Source organism: Cervus canadensis, chromosome 10 (assembly GCF_019320065.1).
Source record: "Cervus canadensis isolate Bull #8, Minnesota chromosome 10, ASM1932006v1, whole genome shotgun sequence".
Taxonomy (NCBI): domain Eukaryota; kingdom Metazoa; phylum Chordata; class Mammalia; order Artiodactyla; family Cervidae; genus Cervus; species Cervus canadensis.
This window is the reverse complement of record NC_057395.1, coordinates 38439338-38464999: the sequence shown is the minus strand read 5'-3', so window position 1 is coordinate 38464999 and position 25662 is coordinate 38439338. Positions and strand designations below refer to the sequence as shown.

The following is a 25662-nucleotide window of genomic DNA, read 5'->3' as shown; positions in this document are numbered from 1 at the left end:
TGTATGCTTGTGTCTTGTAAAGTTTTGGTTTGCATTTCTCTGATGGCTAGTGGTGTGGAGCATCTCTTCATGTGCTTGTGCTTGCCATCCATTTATCTTTGCTGAACCTTCCAGATACTTTGTGAATTTTTTTCTTTTGAACTTTTAAATTTGTCCTGGGGTATAGCCAATTAACAATGCTGTGATAGTTTCAGGTGAATAGCAGAGGGACTCGGTCATACATATACACGTATCCACTCTCCCTCAAACCTCCATTCTCATCCAGGTTGCCACATAATGTTGAACGGAGTTCCCTGCACTGTAAAATAGGTCCTTGTTGGTTATCCATTTTAAATACAGCAGTGTGTACATGACCATCCCAAACTCCCTATCCATTCCCCTGGCAACCTTAAGTTCATTTTATAAGTCTATGAGTCTCTTTCCGTTTTGTGAGTAAGTTTATATCATTTCTTTTCAGATTCCATATACAAGGGATGTCATATGATATTTCTCCTTCTCTGTCTGACTTACTTCACTCAGTATGACACTCTCTAGGCCCATCCACGTTGCTGCAAATGGCATTATTGCCTTCTTTTTAATGGCTGAATAATATTCCATTGTATATATATACCTCATCTTCTTTATCCATTCCACTGCCAATGGCAATTTAGGTTGCTTCCATGCCTTGGCTATTGTAAACAGTGCTGCAGTGAACAGTGGGGTGCATGTATCTCTTTGGATCATGTTTTGTGAATTTTTAATTGAGTTGTTTATCTTCTTCTTGAGTTGTAAAAATTCTTTACATAATTTGAATAATTCAAGTCCTTTGTCAGATATGTAAATACACACACATGCGCGCGCGCACACACACACACACACACACACACACACGGGGACTTGCCCTTTTGCAGAAAAGAGCTGGACCCAATGTTGCTTCAGTTAGGCTCTTGAGGTTCCCTTTCTAGATCCCAGACAGTCCCACTGTGAAGGTTTCTAGGACTTGTTCAAGCAAAACTGAAGGACATTGTGGCACAAGAAAGGTATATGTCCCAAAATATGATAATTTGTCATCAACACACAACGTCAGTTTCAACAAACCAGCACCTTTGCCATCTCTCCAGTCACAGGGAGGACATCACAGGTCCATCTGTGCTCTCCTCAAGCCATGCACAGGAGGCTGGCTCTCCAAGATGTGTCTCTAGGTGACCAGGCACCACAGCTTGGATGAGAGTTTCTACCCTTCTTTGGCCAAGATGACAATGTTCAAAGAGGCTTTTGTTTTTTACTTCTCTGCATGCAAATTGGAATGAAAAATAGTGGGTCAACATTCTGACATGAAGTTTCACTGGCAAGTGACCGACCATCTAAGAAAAAGGACCTTAGAAATTTATTTTCACAGAAATTTGATCAGATTTCCCCCAATCAGAAAATCATGGTCTAGTGAAAAATATCAACATTTGCAGTAGTCAGTGTGCACATTTTAAGTTACTTCTTACAATAATCAGAGGTATAAATACTAAGCCCCGAGTTGTAAAGAGACCCCCTCAAACTGCATGCCGATTTTCCTTGCTGTAAATAGAGCATTAGCAGGGTTTTTCTGATTTTTTTCCTCCCCAGGGATTCAGACTTTAAACTTGGGTTATAAAGAATGTTAGCTTAAACTTTAGAAATATTTTTCTTACTTTTACTCACAGGTAAACAAAGACCTAGAGAATGAAGTGATTGAAAAACCAAAAGCATACTGCAAACTAGGATATTATGAACAAGTCTTGACTTGTTAACCAGAAGCATAAGCCATTCTGTTTGATCACTCCTGAAGCACAGACATCGTTGTTTTAATTTAAATATGCATACATTATAATTAAGCTGATTTTTAAAAACATAACTCTTGTTGAGCACATGTATTTTTAAATTTGTGTTCAAAGGCAGACATCTTACATCGTGGCAATGGGTTGCAAAATAGAGAGATCACAGCCTCTATGAACTGAAGGGCTTTGTATTTTTTTAATTAAAAAAAAACTGATTGATCTTGAAGGAAATGAAAAAAAAGAAGCCTTAGAAGGGACTGTTAATGCATGCATAATTTCGGTACCTTAAAGACTTCAACTTGCTAATTCAAGCTCTGTTTACTTTCTGTATGTAACAGGATTGCTGTTTGCAAGGGAAAAACAGAAGATATTTTCTGAGTGCCAAAACCTACTTATTCATGAAGTCTGAAATACCATTATTATTATTAATTCTTATGTCTAGCATCTGTGAATAGCTTCTTATACGAGAAAACCATTTTGGGTCAGCTGGAGGCCAAAAATAATGAGCTGGCCTCCTGCCTTTGTGCACTGAGGCCAGTAGCTGCCAATTAATAAAACTGATTTTTTTTTCTTTTTTGTTCCCAAGATAAATTTCAGAAAGTGAAAACAAACAGTTGTTGGTGCTTTTTCTAAATTTCCAATGGAAACGATGTATTTCTCACAAGTTTAAAGACTGACAGCACTGTAAGTAACCAAACAATTACGAGAAGCTTCCCGGTATATTTCTGTGGTTTCAAAAAAGGGCCAAGTCGGAAGGAAAAAACATTCCCGGCATTTTCTGAAGCTAGATAAATACAGAGAAGAAATACAGATGAAACATGGAACTACTCTCTAGAACCCCTGCCAGATTCCTCGACTTTTTGGCAGGCTGATTGAATTTGGCAAATGCAGCCAGTAGCACTCTTTTCCATTAAAAGGAGCAGCGTATACTTTATTTTACCATACTGTTTGTGCATTTTTGACCCTCTCAGACTGACTCTCTTTTTTAAGAAAGTGATTTTTTCTGCAGAGTTGGCTGCAATTGCATTTATTTGAAATGAATCATTTATTAACAAAAAAGTTGTGGGGCAAGAGCGACTACTTGAAGGGCTCAACAGACCTGCAGTTCGGCAGGAAAAGCATCTTTTTCTGAGACCAGGAGATCTTGGCTTTACCTGTGCTGAGAGTATCTTATGCCAACCTAGCACCTTGACAGCTGATCCATTCAAATTTCAGGAGTCCCAGACTGTACAGTTCAGTGAAGATAAGCTACCTAGTCCTGTCATTTTCTTTTATCTGTAATCAGAAAACTGTAGTGGAGCCTGATGTTCCTAATTTTGGGACATGATTAGGTTAAGAGAAAGACTAACTCTCCAGTCCCAAATGTGAATTCTGTGGACTCCAACACCCCTTAGCCCTAAATTTTTTTATGTGGCAGTGATTCCATAGTCAACTTATTAGGATGTATGAATAACAAGCTCTAGAAATGTGATATTCAGGAGCAGATATCAAGGTCACGGTTTCTGGCTTCACTCAACTCAGGAGGGGAGGTGCACATCTGAGAGTCCTCCATGCACTCAGATGGCAATGACTTTTTGTTTTTACCTTTCATTGGTTTCCTCTAAACTAAATGAAAAAAAATTTTATAAATAGTGTGTTCACATTTTGCTGTGAAGTTTTTGAAAACAGTGCTACAAACAGATGTTTGGTTTTTAAACAGCCCCAAATTCAAGCAGCCTTTGTATCTGGATATTGATTTGACAGTAATTTGAATATATTATTGTTCTGATGTTATTTGTCATCTTGTGCATCATTCTTAATCACAAAGTAGCAGCTAATTTAAAGAAAGGGAAAAGCATTACCTTGGTGTGAGTGCCAGGTAAATCCTGTGGTTTCAAAGTTTGGAGCCAACAGTGACAGATATAAAAATAAGAATCTGTAATTTGCCAAGTTTAAAATCCCAAAACCAACATGTGAAAGCTTCACAGGTTTATATGTGCATAAAATGAAGACTGTTTTGCATAGCATTTTAAATGGTGAAGGAGTGTCTTTCCTTAAACTTCAGTTGACAGTATAATAGTTTAATCACAAAGTATTTGACGAAAAAAGAGCCAAAAGTTACTGCTTTAAATTTCAGAATGCTAAATCCATACCAGCAGTTGGCAATAGCTAGATCTGGAATATTTTCAGTAAAAATTATAAATAATTACCTCTCACATTTTATGGTTTATATCCATTTAACTCACAAAGCTTGCTTTATGAAAGAGTTCTTCAATAAAAATAAAATACTAATAATAAATAAAGCTAGCCAAAGCTGTTAGCAGAATTTATCATTTTAACAAAAAAAGCACATCATTTTAGAAGTGTTAGGAACATTTTTGAAAGACTTACAATGATAATGTCATAATAAAAGTATACACACACACACAAATATATATGTGTATATATATATATATATATAAAACTCTAAATACAGGCAATAATAGCACGATGGATAAGACAGTTCACTGACACAGAAATTTCTCATGTTGGTGGGTCCAGAAATCTAAGTCGTGGCTTGTCGCATTGGTGCGCCCCTTTCTGCTGCCCTCCCAGCTCACCAGGAGCACCCCTAGCTGTCCTCATTCCTCATCCCCAGGAGGACAGCCATTTGGTAAGAGACTACACTGTTTTCTCATCCACAGCTGATTGGACTAAGGGTAGGTACTTTTCTCAAACTGTGCCAATCAGATTCCTTTCTCTGAGATTTTTGAATTAAAAATGAAAATAATATGTGGCCTCCCTGGGTGACTGCAGCGTAAGCGTAGCCAAAACAGTGGAGACAAATGTGGAAAAACAGAGACAACTCTCAGAGAAAGAATAAAATGAAACAGATACAGAAAGGAAGTGAGAACACAAATGAAAGAAAAGATGCTACAAATGCTGAAGCTCTTTTCCCACCCAGCATCCTCTTAGGCTCTGCTGCTTTCTGGCCCATAAGATCTGTCACAATGCCTCTGGTTCCCCTTAGGAGCCCAAGTTTATCTGAGTTGTGTTGCTTTTGATTTCTGGAATCTTAAATGGATCCTGCATTCTCTCTATGGGACATTCTATCTATGGGACATTGAGCACATCACTGAGACTGTTGAACTAATGCTTCCCAATCTTTAAAAACAGGCATGGTAATGTCAGGATCATGGGGTGACTATGAATATAGTGAGAGAAAGAATAAAGCACCTAGATCAGCAGAAAACACTAAGTCATTGGCTGCAATTTTAAGAAGAGAATATCCTGTAATATATGTTATAAAAATATATACAATTATTCATACTAATCATTAGTCTAAGAAAAACACTGCAATCTCTTATTATTAAGTCTAATAGTCTAATATTTGCTAACTTTTCATTTAATGGGTGACTCCAAATTACCTGGTGAAATTTAAAATGAAAATGGACTTGCAAGCAACTGTTATCACTATTAGTGTTTCCCTCTTTATAGCACTCGGTCTATGCTTATGTCCACCAAAAAGTTATGTCAAGGATGCTCATAGAAGTACCATTTGTAATAGACCCAGCTCATTCTCTGGAGAAGGCAATGGCAACCCACTCCAGTGTTCTTGCCTGGAAAATCCCATGGACGGAGGAGCCTGGTGGGCTGCCGTCTATGGGGTCGCACAGGGTCGGACACAACTGAAGCAACTTAGCAGCAGCAGCACTCTGGGCTTCCCTTGTGGCTCAGCTGGTACAGAAATCACCCTGCAATGTGGGAGACCTGGGTTCGATCCCTGGGTTGGGAAGATCCCCTGGAGAAGGGAAAGGCTACCCACTCCAGGATTCTGGTCTGGAGAATTCCATGGACTGTATAGTCCACGGGGTCACAAAAAGTCAGACACGACTGAGCGGCTTTCACCACTCTGACTCTAATAGGTAGAGGATTCTAAAAAACAATGCTTCATGTTCAAATTATCCATTCACAAATTTTTCAGAAGTTGGATAAATACTGTATAATTTGTGACTAAATGTTTGAAATTACATATAAAATAATATATATTCCCTAGAATAAATTAGAAACTGGTATCTAAAATAAACTAGAAAACCGTATCTGGAATAAATTAGAAACTGGTGTCATAGTTAAAAAAGAAAATAGACCGAAGCCACTGGTGGAGTATAAAGCCTTAAAAATAAAATAGAAAGAGCCCATCTGCACACAAATCTGTGTGTGAAAATCCTGAGGATTAGGAAAAGATTCAGCTGGATAAATAATAATAATAATTTGTTTCCTTGGAAAATACTGCAGTAGATGAACACCACTGTAGTGGATGCTGTGGTATGCTCCACAGTGTAACTGAGTAGAAAAGTAACTGGTTGATGAAAAGCAGCTCTTCATGTATACGATTACTTGAGAGATAGCTATAAATGTTAGCATTTAAACTTAACAAATTAAGATTACTAGTGGACTAAACGTGGACTAGTTCATCAAATTTCAGGGCATTCGAACAAAAGGGTGTCCTTTTCAACTATGAAGTCAGCAATGCTGGGGAAAATAAAAGGTGGTTTTATATGGAGCGTAGGAGATTTAAGGATTTTCTTGTTTAAATGGTGGTTTGGGATAAATATATGAAATACCTAAGAAGGGCTTAGGAAAGTTATAGTGACCACATGTTCTGATCCCTAACCAGAAATTTTAGCAATTTATAGAAAAAAGTTTTATAATCGCATAAAAGTCACATCTAAGTCAACATTTGGAGAAAATGTTCAAGCTACAACAAATTGGAATAGCCGGTAAAGGCAGGAATACTGCAGTATTGTTTGGTTTCTTTTTCTAAGTTTGCTTAGAGGATGTGCCTTATCCAAGGTTTCTCAAACTTGACTGTGATACGAATCATCTGGGAATCTTACTAAAATGCAGACTCTGATCCAGTAGGTCTGGAATAGGGTCTGAGATTGTGCCTTTCTAACAAGCACCCTGTGCCGCTCTGTGCCCGGGACCACACTTCAAATAACAAGCCCTTAGTCCTAGGGCGCCAGGAGAGGCCGAGGGCCAGGAAGGGCCCCCGGCCAGCTGCCTCCAGGCCCCACAGTTTTGTCCATTAACAAATATTGAGTGTTTTTCTGATGACAGGAGAAAAAGGTTATTCTGTAGGATAATCATACAACATACACTTTGATATCCTTTCAAAGCCAATTCAGTTAAACTGGATTGGCCAGGACTGGCACACTGTCAGATCCGACATTCCTATTTTCAAAGCTGCAAACTTTGAAGATGGTATTTTAAAGCAAGTAACCCATAAATTCAGCCTTGTCTCAGTTAGAGGAAATTTTATTTTTATAATATTAGCAGAAAGTCCTCCTTGTCGGAACTTCCCTGGTGGTCCAGTAGTTAAGAATCCACCTGCCAATGCAGGGGACATGGGTTCAACCCTTGGTCTGGGAACTAGGATCCCACAGGCCAGAGGGCAACTTTACCCCTGCGCCACAGCTGCTGAAGCCCAAGCACCCTAGAGCCTGTGTTCTGCAAGAAGAGAAGCCACTGCAACAAGGAGCCTGCCCAATGTAGCTAGAGAGTAGCCCCCACTTGCCTCAATTAGAGAAAGCCCACACACAGCAGCGAAGTGCCTGTGCACCACAATGAAAACCCAGTGCAGCCAAAAATAAGTTACAAGTTAATAATAAAAAAGGCCCCCTTGTCTTGTCTTTGATGAGGAGCAAATAAAGCATCTTAGACAGACTGTCTTCACACTGGCAGAGGTCCTGGAAAACAGAGTTCCACAACTGCCTGCCCTCCCTAATTTCATATAGACAGGAGCCACATGATTCCTGTTCACTATGATATCACACCCCAGAGAATTCTGAGTGCACAACCAGCATTTCGTGGGTGCGAAGGACTCACCAGGTTCAGGGCTCTCTAACCTTTACCTTTGAAGAGGCTGAGTTCTGAGTGTCAGGGGATGACAAATGTCAGTGATGGTCTGGCGCCCTCAGTGGATCAGTGGTTTTCAAACTTCCACATGCTTCCCCGTCACCTTAGGAGTGTGATTAGAATACAGTTTCCTGGTATTGTTTACAGAGTCTCTGTGTCAGTCAATTTAGGGTAAGGACCGGCGAATATGCATTTTTCAACAAGTTCCATATTGCTTTGAGATGAGCAGACTGTGGACCATGCTCTGGGACAGGATGCTGTAATGGACCACAGTACACTCAGGTGGCCCAGGAGTGGGGCTGCTCCTGATACTCAGAATATCGGGTGAGGAGATAGGAGAGTTTTGACTCACAAGATGTCGTATGACTTTAAGAATGGACACTGTCATTCATGATATGCTAAGAGGTCTAAGACTTTTACCCCAAGTTTCCAGGTTAAACTTAGATCTTGAATTTAGTTTCTTTGATTAGGGATTTCTCCTTTCATAACGTCATAATTAGTAGTATTTATAATGCCTAGAAGTATGCCCCTTGGTGGTAAAAGATGCTTTTAAAAGTAAAAACAATACAAAGATCTTGGAAGTTTGGAATATACCTCATGTAGACCTAAAAACCTGCTGTAGATTAGCAAAAAAGTTTAAATTCAGCACAAAGCTTGATGGAACTGTATTTTAGTTCCAATTTTCTTAATTCTAAAAATGTCAAGTATATACATACACACAGAGCATAAAATGCCATTCATATTAACTAAACTAACCAATATTAACTAATATATTATTACCTTTGGAAAAGGCAGCTACCCTTATTAACATCTAGCTCAGCTGGTAAAGAATCTGCCTGCAACACAGGAGATCCCAGTTCAATTCAGAAAGATCCACTGGAGAAGGGATAAGTTACTCACTACAGTATTCTTGGGCTTTCCTTGTGCCTCAGCTGTTAAAGAATCCACCTGCAATGTGGGAGACTTGGATTCAATCCCTGGGTTGGGAAGATCTCCTGGGGAAGGAAAAGATTCAATATTCTGGCCTGGAGAATTTCATGGACTGTACAGCCCATGGGGTAGCAAAGAGTCAGACACGACTGAGTGACTTTCACATTCAAAGATTAGAAATGTAATTTTTTAAATCACAAAATCATCTGGTTTTAAGTTTACATCCTATAATTCTCTCTGGTAATAATGTTTAATTGGAATACATTAAGAATATGCAAGAGCTTCAAGGGCAGCATGAGAGGCTGGAAAATCATGAAAATGAAGGAGAAAATTATAGCATTTTGGATATAATTCAAGAAAGGATGTGAGGGTTAGGCTTAGGAGCAGGTACTCGACCACCACAAAGCAAGCATGTTCTCTGCCAAGTCCCATTCCTGTTCTTGCTTCCTGGCAGCTACTCTGCCCCATAAAGCAGTTCCTCAAGCAGACTCAGTCCTTCAGACAGAGCCTTCAGGACCAGAATCTACACCCAGGTGTGCACTGGGGGGACTTCAACTTCACATTGCAAGGGGGGTGAAAAGAACAGACTCTGCAACCAGATTCCTTGGGTCCCTCTTTCTCATGACCTGGATGATTTGGGGCAAGTTACTTAACCTCTATGAGATTTTGTTTCTTTATCTATAAAGGGAGAAAAATGACAATTCCCATCTCACTGGTTAGTGGAGAAGAATGAATGAAAGAATATATGTGAATGTGCTTTTAGAATAGAATCTGTACATAACAAGCTGAATAAATGAAAATGATATGACTTTAATTATTATCTAGTGCTTTTGCTTTACATGCAGCTATCCTCTCATCTTGTCTCACCTTTAGCTTTCAAAAGGCGGTGGGTTGTTTTGTAGGGGGGAGGGAGGTTGTTTTGTAGGTGGGGAGAGTGAGTGAGCAGACAGAGGGTGGATTCCTTCCAGTGAAGCAGAGCTGGTGTGGAAGAAGACACGTGTTCTGTTGGCTCAGACCCTCTGAGATACAGTCAGTTCTCCCCAAATGCTGCCTGAATGCTTGAAAGACCACTGATCACCTCAAGGGCAAAGGCATTGCCGAAAACTCTCCAAGGAAAACTTAGACTAAAAAAAAGAGTCATGCTCATATCAGATTTTTATATGCAGCATACTTGTCAGAATACAAAGAACTAAGATTAGAATTCTTATTTTCTACTGGAGAGATTCTTATTTTAGAAACCTTCTATCAAATGAAAGCAAAGTGCAAAATAAATATGAAGAGGATGTCTCCTATTAGGTTGCATAAAAAACTATTAAAAGACAACATGGCTTCGGGCAGTAATTTTCTATTCTTTTTAAAGCAGCCAAAGCTTTTATGAAGCAATCTCCTACACAAGTTTAATACACAAAATGGAAAAAATAACTGCTCTGACTAACATGGATGACTACACCCTGCCTGCCCTGCTACACCGGGGCCTGACTACCGGCTGCTGACTTTTCCCTGGGGGAACTCTAAGGGTCATGAGACATGGTTTGAAATTCACTCATCTAGTGGAAACAGCACCCAACTAGACATCACAATCATTAATGATGTTATGACCTCTATTGACTGCATAGTTTCAGGAACTTCACTTACCTGGCTCTTTGTTTTCTCATCTGCAAAACATGTGTTTAAAATGGATAACTTGCCTCGGCCAGCTATCACTTTCCATGAATTTATTACATAAGAGAAAATCTAAAAGGAAAATAAGAATTCTGCTTCATGCCAAGATAGGGTAATAGAGACTGGATTTGCTTTCCTGTCTCAAGTAATGGAAAAATATAAAAAACAATGGCCTTCCAGTCATTGGACATCAGACGCAAACAAAGCACAGTGATCGCTGAGAAAAGGGAAACAAAAATGGTGAGCCCTAAAGGGTCTCCCAGCCTACTGCCTAGAGAAAATTTACTGCCTGGAGAAACTGTGCTGCCTGGAGAGAGTTTCCAGGTTGCAGCACAGGAAGAGAGAATGCACACAAAGCTCAGCCATCTCCCTAAGCTGAGAGTCAGAGAGGGGAGTCTGGGGGACTGTGGTGACTCGAGTCTTCAGGGCAGGTTACTAGAGGGGAGCGGCAAGACCTCTGGAGACCCGCATCAGTGTCCCTGGACCTCTGGGGCAGTACTGATCATCACCTGTCTGTTGGGAGACTACTCGAGGACAGGAAAAGGACCACCTGGAAGATGGAACAATCTCTGAAGTTCACACACAGTCAGGAACAGTGCCTCAGGGTAGCAGACTTCATAATTTACAGGGTGTCAGGTAGAATAACCAGAAGGATCTTTTGCCTGGGAAGTGGGGAAGAATGAGACCTACTCTATTCCTGCCAAAACAGCATAAAAGCAAGAACTGAAAGGACCAACTTGTGTCAGAGTCGCATAACTGCACCCCAGAACAAAACTCAAGGATACTTAAATAAATACAAGAAAAAGATATCCAATACTCAACACATTAAAAACTCATGGTCTGATGTCCAGTGATTCATGATAAATAGAAAAGTCAGATGATTGAAAGCAACCCAGCAATGATATTAGAACTGTAATTAGAACTCAACTTTGTACATGCAAGAAGCCAGAGAGAAGACTCACCATATTAAGTAGAGATACAAGGCTCAAATTGAATTTTTAGAGGTGAGAATTATAGTATCTGAAATGTAAAACTCACTGAGTGTAAATAAAGGCTAACTAACACTGCAAAAAAATTCTCCTTGAGGACAAAGAAATAGAAATATCAGAAATTAAAACACAAAGAAAAAGGACTAAAAAATTTAACACCATGGGAGGGAGCTGTAGGAAAACTTGAAGCAGCCACATATCAATGGAAATGGAGTTTCCAAGGACAGTAGAAAGAGATGGAGAAAAGGAAAATATTTGAAGAATGGTGGTTCAAAAATTTCCAAATTTGAAGAAATTAAGCCCACAGATCCAAGAAGCTCAACAAACCTCAAGCACAAGAAACATGAAAAAAAAAAAAAAAAAAGGCACAAAGGCACATCATAATCAAGTTGCCCAAAATCAGTGAAAATAATACAATTTTAAAGTAGCCAAAGAAAAAAGACACATAGCATATAGGTGAAGCAACATAAAGATGACAGCAGATTGTTTTCAGAAATAAGGTGAGTGAGAATAAAATGGGGCGATGTGTTTATAGTTCTGAAAGGAAAAAAAAAGTCAGTGTAAAATTCTACACCCAGCAAAAATATTTTTCAAAAACAAAGACAAAATAAAATCTTTTATAGACATAACAGAAGCTGAAAGAATTTATCATCAAGAGAAGTGTACTCTAAGAAATGTTAAAAGTGCTTTGGGCAGAAAGAATAAGACACCGGATGAAAAGCTGCACTACAGAACAGAATAAGTAGTACTTTTTTCCTGTTGGTTTAAATATCTGTAAACGGTAACTATTTATAGCCCAAAATGAGAACAATGTACTGTGGATTTTATGGGGTCGCAAGAGTCGGACCCGACAGATTCTAAACCACCACCACCAGGGGTCAAGTGCATGGCAACAATAGCACAAAAGTTGAGAGGATAGAAATGAACTTATGTTGTCTGATTCTCAGACTATATGTTTCTATGTATGCTGTAACTTGAAGTCCACTACTATGCTGAATTAAATACGCATACTTCAAAGTCGAAAGCAATCACTAAAATACAGCAAAGAATCATAACCAGTAAGGTGACAAAAGAGATTAAATGGAATAATAAAGAACTTAATAAACCCAAGGGGAGACAGAAGAAGGGAAGAAGAGAAAACAAGCAAGATGATATATTTAAAGCCAGTCATGTCAAAAGTACATTAAACGTAAATAGTATAGGCCCTCCCTCAGCAGCAGCAGCAGCAACTCCCTCTTACTTCCCACACAAGGGCAGAGGTTGCAATTTGAACAAAAAAGCAAGTCCCAACTATATGCTGCCTATAAATAAACACTTTACACAAAGACATACAAACAGATAAATGGATAGAAAAAGCTATAGAATTTAGCATGCTACTAGTAACCAAGGAAAAAATATTAGGGTTTCTATTAATAGTAGAAAAGGTAGATTCCAAAACAAAGAATATGACCAGAGATAAAAATCATGTCAGAGTGATAAAGGGTCATTGATAGGATATACTATTCCTAAATATTTATGCAACTAATAATAAAGCATCAAAATATGAAGGAAAAAAAAACCCTGATAGACCTGCAAGTAGAAATTGTCAAATCCACAATAACTGGTAGGACAAGTAATTACAAACTCAGTGAAGATGTAGAATACGTGAACAACAATATTAACCGACTTGACTTTATTAAACTTTATAGGACACTTTACCCCAACTACACCAGAATACTCATTTTTTTCAAGTGGACATAGAATATTAACAAGACAAACCATGTTCTGGGACATAGAACAAGTCTGAAAATGTTTTAAAAATATTCAAGTCATACAATGTGTGTCCTCTGACTACAATGGCATTAAATTTTATAATTTAATAACAGAAAGAATCATATATAAAGGATCATTTATAATTTAATAACAGAAGGCTCTCTGGATCAATAACAGGAAGGCCACTGAAAAAATCCCCAAGTATTTAGAAACTAAACATCACATCTTTAAATAATCCATAGGCCAAAGAGGAAATCGAAAGGGAAATTACAAAGTATTTCTAATTTAACTTATGAAATGAAATAATAAAAATGAAAATATAACTTATCAAAACTTCTGAGATGCAGTATTAGAGGAAAATCTGGACAACTAAGCACCTTTATTGGAAAACAATAAACGTATCAAACCAATTACCTCAGTTTCCACTTTAAGAAACTAGACAAACAAGAGAAAATGAGACCCCCAAATTAATCAGAAGATAGGTAATAAAAAAGATCATAAAGGAAATCAATTAAATAAAAAGCAATAGAGAAAAATCAATGAAACAAAACTGGTTGTTTGAAAAGATCAATAAAATTGATAGACTTTTACCCATATTGATCAGGATAAAAAAAATAAGACAAAAATGACCAATATCAGGAATGAAAGTTGTGCTACAACTACAGATTCTATATATATTAAAAGAATAAGGGAATACTTAAAATAACTTTAGGCCAAAGCATTTGACAATTTAGATGAAATGAAATAATTCATTGAAAGATACAAGGTATCAGAGCTCACTCAAGAAGTAGTAACATAAACAGCCCTATATTGATTAAAGAAATTGGATCCTACCAAACATTTAAGGAAGAAATAATGCCAGGGCTATAAAACTCTTCAGGAAAATTGAGTAGGAAGAAATACTTCCCAACTCATTCACTGAAGTCAGCATCATCCTGATAGCAACACAGAGAAAGACATTATAAGCAAAAAAAAAAAAAACACTATAAAGACAAATATAGATGCAAAACTATAAGCAGCATGTTAGCAAGTTAAGTTCAACAATGTATGAAAAGGATAATACATCATGACAGAGTAGGTTTACCTCAAGAATTCTGGGTTGGCTTAACATTTGAAAATGAATGTAATTCTCCATAATAACAAACTAAAAATAATCCTAAGATGATATCAATAGATATACAAAAAGCACTTGACAAAATGAGCATCTACTCCTGATAAAAAATTCTCATTAAAGTAGTAATAGAAGAGAACTTCCCTAACCTGATAAAGACTACCTCTGAAAGACCTACTGCTAACATTAAACTTAATGGTAAAAGATTGAATGCATTACCTTAAGACTAAGACATCTGCTCTTACTGCTTCTTACATTATGCAGAGTTTTCTGGCCAATGCAATCAGGAAAAAAAGAAATAAAAACATCCAGATTGGAAAAGAAGAAAGTCTTTATTTGAGATGACAAGATTGTTTATGTGAAAAGTTGGCAAGCCACAGTCTGTTTTTTTATGGCTTACAGAATATAGAATGGCTTTTTGATTTTTGTATGGCAAATAATAACAAAAAATGGCAACAATAAAAGAAAGAAGAATCTGCAATATAGACTATATGCCACCCAAAAGCCTAAAATATTCAATATCTGACTTTTTTTTAGTATCTGACTTTTTAAAGAAAAAGTTTGCCAGTTCCTGGTGTAGGTAGAAAATGACAGATCTCCAAAAACCTACTAGAGTAAATAAATAAGTTGGTTTCACAAGATTGCAGGATATAAGATTAATATACAGAATCAATCACATTTCTACATAATAGCAATTAACAACAGAAATTGAAATTCAAAAATACTGTTTACTGTGGCATCAAAAAATCTTGATTACATAGGGATGATGTGAAAAACCCATATGATGAACACTACAGAATGTAGCTGAGAGATTTTAAGTAAGATCTAATTTAATGGAAACAGTTCTTTTTAATGGGTCATAAGATTCAATATTGTTAAGATATCAATTTTCCCCCAAAGATCTACAGATTTAATGTCACTTCAATCAAAAATGTCCAGAAGCATTTACTGTAGAAAGTGATGAACTGATTTTAAAGTTTGTATGGAAATGTAAAAGAACTAGCATATGCAAAACAACTTTCAAAAGACAATAAGGTAGGAAGACTTATACTATGTAACTTTAAAGCTTTTTACAAAGCTGTGGTAATTAAGATAGTGTGGTACTGGCAGAGATATAGATGAATACAACAAGGGAACAAAACAGATACGTATTCACTGATTTCTTTCGCCATAATTGCAAAAGAAATCAGTGGAGAAAGGGAAATTTTTTCAACAAATGATGTCCTTATGCCTTTCCCTAAATTAACTTCAATTCATACCTAGCATCATAAACTAAAATTTACTTATAATGGGTCATAGACTTAGATGTAAAACCAAAAGTTGTAAAACTTCCAGAAGAAAACATGGAAAATCCTTGTGGCCATGTGTTAGGCAAACATTTCTTAGATGTAACACCAAAGGCATGATTCACTTTTTAAGATCAATTGGATTTCACCAAATTTAAGAATGTCTACTCTTTAAAAGACACTGTTAAGAGAATAAAAAGACTAGCTACAAACTGGGAGAAAATATTTGCCAATTATACCTATGGTAAAGAACTTGTATCCAGAATATATACAGAACTCTCAAAACTCAATATTAAGGAAACAGTGAAATTTTTAAATGGTCAAAAAATGTGAACATTTTCCCAAAGGAGTTATGGAGCTAGCATATAAACACATTAAAAGATAGTCTATATTACTAGTCATTAGGAAAATTGAAATTGAAGCCACAAGATACCATTACACATCTATCAAAATGTCTCAAATAAAAAAGACGGGACATACCAAGTGTTGGTAGGGATGCTCCCAAACACTGCTGGTGTGAATGTGAAACAGCATGACCACTTTGGAAAGTAGATTTGGCAATTTCTTCAAAAGTTAAACATACAGGTACCATATGATCCAGCCACTCACTCATAGGTATTTACCCAAGAAGAGTGAAAGCATATGTCCATATGAGACTTGGACATGAATATCTACAGAAGCTTCATTTGTAATAACCTAAAATGGGAAATAATTCGAAAGTCCATCAACAAGTGAAAAGACAAACTGTGGTATGTCCATACAGTGGAATACTACTCAGCAATAAGACTGAACCAGTGATACATGTAAGAACAGAGATGAAGATAAAAACAATTCAGCTGAGTGAAAGAAGTCAAACAAAAAGTCGAGCACATACTGTATGACCCTATTTATGTTAAAGTCTAGAAAATGCTAAAATGAATCTATATTGATAGAAAGCAGATCAGTGGTTGCCCCAAGACAGAGAGGAGGAAAGAAGGTTTGCCAAGGGCTAGCAGAAAACTTTGGGACATCATTATCTTGATATTTTAATGGTTTCATGTGTGTGGGGGGTGTGTCTTTGTCTGCATGTGTGTGCGGGTGTGTATGCATAGTACATACATATAAATGGCAAAACTGACCAAATAATATACTCTAATTATATACATGTATATGTTAATTACACATAGATTTAATAAAGCTATTGCATTTGTAAGTTAAAAATAAAAATAAAATGAGGAAAACACTTGACACATAAATAATATTAAAGTTAAATATGATAAACTAAAACCTAACTTACTGGAACGCTACTCAAATAGAAGCACTCTCCCCTCACTCTGCCACTGCTGGGACTACTCCAGGTTGCATTTCTGCAGCCTCTTCAATTTCCTGCCTTTCAGAAAGATATGGTAGTTTTTATCTGCCTGGTATAGACACCTGCATAAACAAACCCAGTGTCACTATGGAGAAGGCAGTTTCATGCCTCTTAAAGGTACTCATCATCTTTCTATTTGATCACTTTTCTGTCTTAGGAGAGGGCTTGTCTTGCTCAGATTTTCTACAACTTCTTGCCCTCTTTCAATCATTTTCTTATATTACAGTTTTGTTATGATCAGCAAATGACTTTGATATATCTCCTGGATGTCTTATATTTTCAAAATAGTTGCCAACAGCTCTGTTTCCATGTTCACAGGGTTTTGTGATGACACAGACCGTGGGCTGATACTTGGAGAAGGGAATCTGCATGAAACCATAAAAGGATTACAACTGGATTATTCCTGTCCCATTGTATCCATCAGAGCAGAGTATTTACTAGTTCCTATAGAAGAGAGTTTAACCTGGAGAGGCTCTACTGCAAGGATTATTTTTTAACAACTCTTTATTTTATATTGGAGTATAGCCAGTTAAAAATGTTATGATAGTTTCAGGTGGACAGCATGCAAGGATTATTTTTCATCATAACTGAATTAGGAAATCCTTGTTGACTGCTTAGCAGTGTTTAAACACAAACCCTTCGGTAACCTGCTCTTTCTTTGGCTCCCAGAACTCCTGGTTAACCTGCTGACTTCTAAGTTCACTGTGATGGCTCTTCCTCATGGTTTACAGTCTCCATGACCGAAAATGTAGACATTTCCCAGGCTTCACTAAACTCTCTGCCAAAAACATCTTATCCACCCTTCATCATGCCTTAATACCTCTCCAATGACACTTCCTGAATCTTCCCGCTCTTCTGTTCTTAGACCGATGCTGTGGAATAAGAAAACCACTAACCACCTATGGAGAACTTGAAACATGGCCAGTCCAAATTGAGATGTATCATAAGTGTAAAAACATTCACCAGATTTGGAAATTTAGTACCAAAAAAAAGATAATGTAAAACATTAGCATTTTATCTCAATGATTATATGTTGAAATAATATCTTGAGTATACTGGGTTAAATAAAATATATAACTAAAATTAATTTTGCTTGTTTCTTTACCTTCACTTAAACCAGGGTTACTAGAAAATGTAAAATGGCATATGTAGCTCACATTACATTTCTACTGGATAGCATTGCTCTAGACCTAAAACTCAAGCTGGACGTTTGAATGGAACACATTAGAAACTGAACTCAATCTATTCCAGACCCTCAAGCCTGCTCCTTCGCTGTTACTACAGAATAAACACCAGTTGGCATGAGACAGATACACTGCATAATGGCAGCTGCTACTGTTGAGGAAATTGTACAGGGAAACAGCTAACTCTAGAATAAACTACTTATGAACAGGGTGACAGGATGACTCTGGTAATTGTCAAGGAACCTGTCCACACTGCTCACAAGCAGCTGCTACAGGAGTGTTCGCAGGTCTAGGAAATAAAACTACACAGCTATCCCTCAGGGATTGATTCTAAGACTCCCGTGGAGACCTAAATCCATGGATGGTCAAGTTCCTTATATAAAATGATGTAGTATTTACATATAACCTACACACATTGTCCTATGTACTTTCTAAAAGCTTTTTATTAAGGTATCCGTTCAGTTCAGTTGCTCAGTCGTGTCTGACTCTTTGTGACGCCACGAATTGCAGCACGCCAGGCCTCCCTGTCCATCACCAACTCCAGGAGTTTACTCAAACTCATGTCCATTGACTCAGTGATGCCATCCAGCCATCTCATCCTCGTCATCCCCTTCTCCTCCTGCCCCCAATCCCTCCCAGCATCAGGGTCTTTTCCAATAAGTCAGCTCTTTGCATGAGGTGGCCAAAGTATTGGAGTTTCAGCTTCAGCATCAGTCCTTCCAGTGAACACCCAGGACTGATCTCCTTTAGGATGGACTGGATCTCCTTGCAGTCCAAGGGCCTCTCAAGAGTCTTCTCCAACACCACAGTTCAAAACCATCAATTTTTCGGTGTGCAGCTTTCTTCACAGTCCAACTCTCACATCTATACATGACCACTGGAAAAATCATAGCCTTGACCAGACAGACCTTTGTTGGCAATGTAATGTCTCTGCTTTTTAATATGCTATCTAGGTTGGTCATAACTTTCCTTCCAAGGAGTAAGTGTCTTTTAATTTCATGGCTACAATCACCATCTGCAGTGATTCTGGAGCCCCCAAAAATAAAGTCTGACACTGTTTCCACTGTCTCCCCATCTATTTCCCATGAGGTGATGGGACCAGATACCATGATCTTAGTTTTCTGAATGTTGAGCTTTAAGCCAACTTTTTCATTCTCCTCTTTCACTTTCATCAAGAGGCTTTTTAGTTGCTCTTCACTTTCTGCCATAAGGGTGGTATCATCTGCATATCTGGGGTTACTGATATTTCTCCCAGCAATCTTGATTCCAGCTTGTGCTTCTAAGGTATAGTCGATGGTTCATATTATGTTAGTTTCAGATGTACAATACAATGATTCACAATTTGAAAAGATTATATACTCCTTTATAGTTATTACAAAATATTGGCTATATTCCCTGTGCTGTACAATATATGTGTGCATGCTAAGTCACTTCAGTCGTGTACAACTCTTTGTGACCCTATGGACTGCAGCCCACCAGGCTCCTCTATCCATGGGATTCTCCAGACAAAAATACTGGAGTGGGTTGCCATGCCCTCCTCCAGGGGATCTTCCTTACCCAGGAATTGAACCTGTGTCTCCTGCTACTACTGCATTTCAGATGCATTCTTTACCACTGAGCCACCAGGGAAGACCAAAATGTATCCTTGTAGTTTATTTTATACATAGTAGTTTGTATTAATAGGCTTCCCTGGTGGCTCAGGTCTTAAAAGAATCTGCCTGTAGTGCGGGAGACCTGGGTTGAATCCCAGGGTTGGGAAGATCCCCTGGAGGAGGGCATGGCATCCCACTCCAGTAGTCTTGCCTGGAGAATCCCCATGGACAGAGGAGCCTGGATGGCTACAGTCCATGGGGTTGCAAAGAGTCAGAGACGACTGGGCGACTAAGCACTGTTTGCATTAATACTTTTTAAAATCTCACCCCTACTTCTCCCCATCCCACTTGCTCATCCCCTCTGCTAATCACTAGTTTGTTTTCTGTGAGTCTGTTTCTTTTTCTTATATTCAATAGTTTGTTGTCTTTTTCAGATTCCATACATAGGTGAAAACATTACAGTATTCACTTTTCTCTGTCTGACTTATTTCACTTAATGCCCTCCAAATCCAACCATGCTGTTGCAAATGACAAATTTTCATTCTTTTTTATGGCTGAGTAATATTCTATTGTGTATATATACATACATTCTATTGTGTATAGGTATATACATATTGTGTATATATACACACCACATTCTATTTATTCATCTGTTGATGGATACTTAGGTTGCTTCCTTATCTTGGCAATTGTAAATAATGCTGATATGAACATTGGGATTCTTGTATCTTTTCAAATTAGTGTTTTGATTTTCTTAAGATACACACACAGAAGTGCAATTGCTGGACCATATGGTATTTCTATGTTTACATTTTGAAAAATCTCCACACTGTTCTCCACAATGGTGGCACCAATCCACATTTCCACCAACAGTGCACAAAGGTTCCCTTTTCTCCACTTTCTTGCCAAATTTGATATTTGTGGTCTTCTGATGACAGCCATTCTGATGGTATGAGGTGTTATCTCTCTGCAGTTTTGGTTTGCATTTCTCTGATGATAAATGATGCTGAGCATCTTTTAATGTGCCTGTTGGCCATCTGTATGTCTTTAAATCACCTCTAGATTACTTACAATATGAAATACAATGACCCTGATGCTGGGAAAGATTTAGGGCAGGAGGAGAAGAGGGCAACAGAGGATGAGATGCTTGGATGGCATCATCAACTCAATGGACATGAGTTTGAGCAAACTCAGGAAGATAGTGAAGGACAGGGAAGCCTGGCGTGCTGCTGTCCATGGGGTTGCAAAGACTCAGACATGACTGAGCGACTGAATAACAACAAATACAATGCAAATGCAATGCAAATAGTTGTAAATACAATGTAAATGACATGTAAATATTTGCCAGTACATGTGGAAAATTCCAGTTTCGCATTTTGGAACTTTTTTTCTAAATATTTTTGATCTATGGTTGGTTAAATCTATGGTTGTGGAGTAGAACCCACCAATAAGAAGGGCTGACTGTCAGCATTTGACTAGTAAGGTGCTGTAGCATTTAGGAACAAAAACAGTCAGGGATTTGCCAAATTAGTGGATAAAGTTCATGTGCATTTGAAGTCAGAAATGTTAGCATGTTAGCAGTTATACAATGCGACACATTGACTACAGGTACTGTAACACCCTTATATGCTTATGAGAGCTGGACCATAAAGAAGGCTAAGCACCAAAGAACTGATGTTTTTGAACTGTGGTGTTGGATAAGACTCTTGAGAGTCCCTTGGACAGTGAGGAGGTTAAAACAGTCAGTCTTACAGGAAATCAACCCTGAATATTCTTTGGAAGGAAGCTCCAATACTTTGGCCACCTGATGTGAACAGCCGACTCATTGGAAAATACCCTAATGCTGAGAAAGATTGAAGGCAGAAGGAGAAGAGGGTCACAGACGATGAGATGGTTGGATGGCATCACCAATGCAATGGACATGAGCTTGGGCAAACTCCAGGAGATGGTAAGAGACTGTATGCTGCAGTCCATGTGGTTGCGAAGAGTCAGAAAGGACTTGGCAATTGAATAACAACAAGTGCCTATATTTTCTTGCATTGTCTTGGTTGATGGAAATGTCCTTCCTCTTCACTTAGCCCAAAACCTGGAGTTAATTTTGACTCAACACTTTCCTTTATTCTTCACATCCATGAAACTATCAAACCCCACTGGGTTCTACCAACACCCAGTACACTATCATCCACAATTTTAACTCTTTAAAACCAAAGAAGGAAGACACAGGTCCTTAGGCTTCCCCAACGGCCACATGAGGGAGAGCCCACCATAAAGACAGTCTCTGTGTCAGGACAGAGCAGCCTACAATAAGCTTATAAGAATCATATTTTTACACTCATCCTCTATTAGAAATGGCAGGTAGTTGGCAATGCAGGTGAGCAAGGCAGAGAGACCCTCAAGATACCCTTAGTTGACCTGGGAAGGGGTCTCAAGGGCAACAAACCCAACTTTCTGTGTTGTTCTCCATCCTGTCCCCTCACCCTAATCATTTTTATTACTTTATTTTCTGATTTACATAAGCTATGTGGGTGGGTGAACATGGTTTCAACACTTTTCGTAGCACAGCACAATTCGTAAATGATTTTAGATTACCTATGGACTTGTGTTAGAAGAAATCATTGAGACTTGCATATATAGCTGGTATATATGGAAATTGAAGTGTAACAGGTAAACATTATTAAATTTGAATTCTGAGTAGTCTAGAAATTCTCTTCTTAAAGGAACTGGCAATTGTCTAAGCATGGTATATGTCTGACACTCTACCAGGTACTTAACTTTTATAGCTTCATTTTTTAAAAAGTCTTTAGGCTATGCATATTAGACTGTACTTATTCAATAATAGAATGTATAATTTTAAGTTAGAAAATCTTTTTTGAAGTGTGAACATGATCATATAGAAGTGATGGCATTTTTACCATTCTTCAGCAACTTGAAGTTAACATTCCAGTATATCTTGTATAATTAACTTTAAAAAATTGGTGCTTGGTTTAAAAGGTGCTTTTTATGCCAGTTTTTTTGCTTGAAGAAATCAATACGGCCTAACTTGTGTGCTGTAAAAATGGATTTATGATGGAAAAACTGACACACTTGGGTTTAATTGGGTTTAAATTCAGAAAAATTAACATCATATTCTTCAGCTCTAATAGGTTTAAAGGATAAATTAAAATAATCACCTCAAAAAATTACCAACTGGCATTTTAAGAATCTTATTCCTCTGAAGATGTTTTGTAAGTTAAGAGTTAGTTGCTCACTTGTGTCTGATTCTTTGCAACGCCATGGACTATAGCTCACCAGGCTTATCTTCATATTCAGCACATATAAGCTTGAAAGATACATTAACTGAAGATTTTATTAGCTTTTGTTTAACAGATCAAGCTAACTTTGGACATACACTTCAAAATGTAAATGCCTCTGGCTGTCATAAGCTCCAAACTGAGACACTGGACAGTAAAATTACATTGTACAAGGAAACAAGCTGTAGAAAAGACCTGTAACTTGAAATCAATTTTTCCTAATACTTGTAAGCTATTCATGTACTCTTAAGTATTTTTATATACATTGTCATACAACTACTCCACTCAGAAGCTCAAGGTGGCTCCCAACACAGATACATCAAAGTCTATGCACAGAAACTTTCCTACTGGATATTAGTTAAAGGCAAAGAAAATCTGACACACAGTTTTCTTTAAAAAAAAAGCCTTTGACTTGGCTCTTTGTTATGGGTAAGACTGGCAAGACAAGCTGCTGCTTGTCAGCTCTTTTCCTGTGTAGCTGGTGCCTCTATTTACTATATAAGTGCTAAGTAAATAAAACATTAAACAGAGTTATGAATATCACTGATTGTTCATGCACTATATATTTTGTTTGAAAAGTGTTGTTTGCTCAGTTGTGTCCAACTCTTTCAGACTCCATGGACTGTAGCCCACCAGGCTCCTCTGTCCATGGAATTCTCCAGGCAAGAATACTGGAGTGAGTAGCCATTCCCTTCTCCAGGGGATCTTCTGACCCAGGGATTGAACTGGGGTCTCCTACACTGCAGGTGGATTCTTTACCATCTGAGCCAGCAGAGTCCCTCCCTGAAAACATATGTTTTGTTTAATCCAATTCAAATTATGGAACAATTACTTAGTTAACTGAGTACATATTATGTTCTTTGATTTAGAAGGAATCTATTTTCACACAACTTTTCGGCACGACAAACCATGATAATGGTAACACATGACCCATCCACAGTCGTGATGTAACATGTGGGTAGTTTTGTGTGTTCAAATACCCCTTTTAGTAAAACCTTCACATTACTTAAGTTTCTTTCCAGCGTACACTGACTTAACTTGGACTATCGCACAAAGCTGATCAACAGTACCTTCACGGCGCCGTTCTCGTGCATGGTAACGCAGTTGTCGGCATCTTCCGAGAGCTGGTACAAGGCTTGGGCTGTTGCTCTGTGCACGTTGGTGTCATTTGATTTCAGGTACCGCACTAAGGGAGCCACTGCCTTGTGCTCGCCGAAGGCCACTCTGTTTCTGCCCCACATACAGCAACGTGAAATCGTTTCTGCTAGGTGACGCCTCAGTTTGTCGTTATTCTGCACAAGGAAAACGAACTGTGGTATGTGCATCGTAATGACCCTGTGATGCTTATGCTCTAGATGAGGGGTCCCCAAAACTGAACAACAACAAACCTCGAGGCTCTAATGCCTGATGATCTGACGTGAAGCCGATAATAGAAATAAAGTGTACAATAAAATGCCAACGTGCTTAAAAGTCAAACTGTTAGTTGCTCAGTCCTGCCTCACTCTTTGCAACCCAGTGGACTGTAGCCCACCAGGCTCCTGTGTCCATGGAATTTTCCAGACAAGAATACTGGAGTGGGTAGCCATTCCCTTCTCCAGGAGATCTTCCCAATCCAGGGATTAAACCTGGGTCTCTTGCATTGCAGGCAGGTTCATTACCATCTGAGCTACCAGGGAAGCCCTTGAATCATCCTGAAAGCATCCCCCACCCCCACTCCCGGTCCATGGAAAAACTGTCTTCCACAAAACCAGTCCCTGGTGCCAAAAAGGTTGGGAACCACTCTCAGGTGTTAACTACCCACTGGCTACATAGCTGGTGTCTTGATGGAAACTAGTATTTTGGTGGGTCACCAATGGATCAAGGTTCTTTTTATGAATTGAATGGAATACATGCAGGCAAAGGTGATCAGGTGTCAGGCATTAGTTATTTGCTCAAGGCTCAATTTCCTTCTGAGCAAGTCTACTCACAACACAGAGCTACAGATCAGCAAGTGGTCAAATAATAAAAAATAATTAAGGAATATTGGACATTCTTAAGGGACCCTGTCAGATAACTTGGATAAGTGGATTCATTCTACCTCTTCACCCTAGGAATACTTACACATCAGTAATATACCTTGGTTCCTCAGAGGAAGAAGACAATGCAGTAAACAAGGTCAGGTGTTGAGTCCACCATTTTCCTTTCTGATTGCTTTTGTGTGTTAGTCGCTCAGTCGTGTCTGACTCTTTGCGACGCCATGGATTGTAGCCTGCCAGGCCTCTCTGTCCATGGGATTCTCCAGGCAAGAATACTGGAGTCGATTGCCATTCCCTTCTCCAGAGGATCTTCTTGACCCAAGGATCGAACCCTGGTCTCCTGCATTGCAGGCAGTTTCTTTACCCTTTGAGCTATAGGGAAGTCCTTCTGTACTGCTTATGTAGACTATATCCTTCTTTTTGGATGTAATTACCTCATACAGGTGTAATACAACTGAATAACGCTCTAATTTTTTGTTTATTAATTACACTGTTCTCTTGATTAAGGACTTGGGAGTCCTTAACTGGAACTGGCAGATATTCTTAGAAATTCAGTATCAGACTGGACCAAAAGTCTTCTAGATCAAACAAGCTTCCAATCACTGAATTTCTGCTTTATGACTTTTCTGCCAAGTGGCAGACCAAGCCATGCTCAAATACCTATGGTCATGGTGAAGTCATTATCTCTGAAGGCTGCTTGTTCTATCTGGCACAGCTCTGGATAAAGAATACAGTGATTGCCAAAATCTTCTAGCTCAAAGGTGCCATCGACACAGGCTTGCTAAGCTTAGAAAGGAGTATTTAACTTCTAAAGTTGGCATGAATAATCATCTTAA

The 25662-nt window shown here is 38.3% G+C and overlaps 1 protein-coding gene across 3 annotated transcripts in view; it reads right to left on the bottom strand.

Moving 5' to 3' along the window:
* The window catches only part of ODAD2 (outer dynein arm docking complex subunit 2), a 150126-nt gene that overhangs the window by 18046 nt on the left and 106418 nt on the right, over positions 1–25662 (bottom strand). For all 3 annotated transcript variants that reach the window (XM_043480163.1, XM_043480164.1, XM_043480166.1), the window contains one exon: positions 23882–24103. In XM_043480163.1, coding sequence (XP_043336098.1) covers positions 23882–24103 — 222 coding nt within the window. The remainder of the gene's footprint in view (positions 1–23881; positions 24104–25662) is intronic.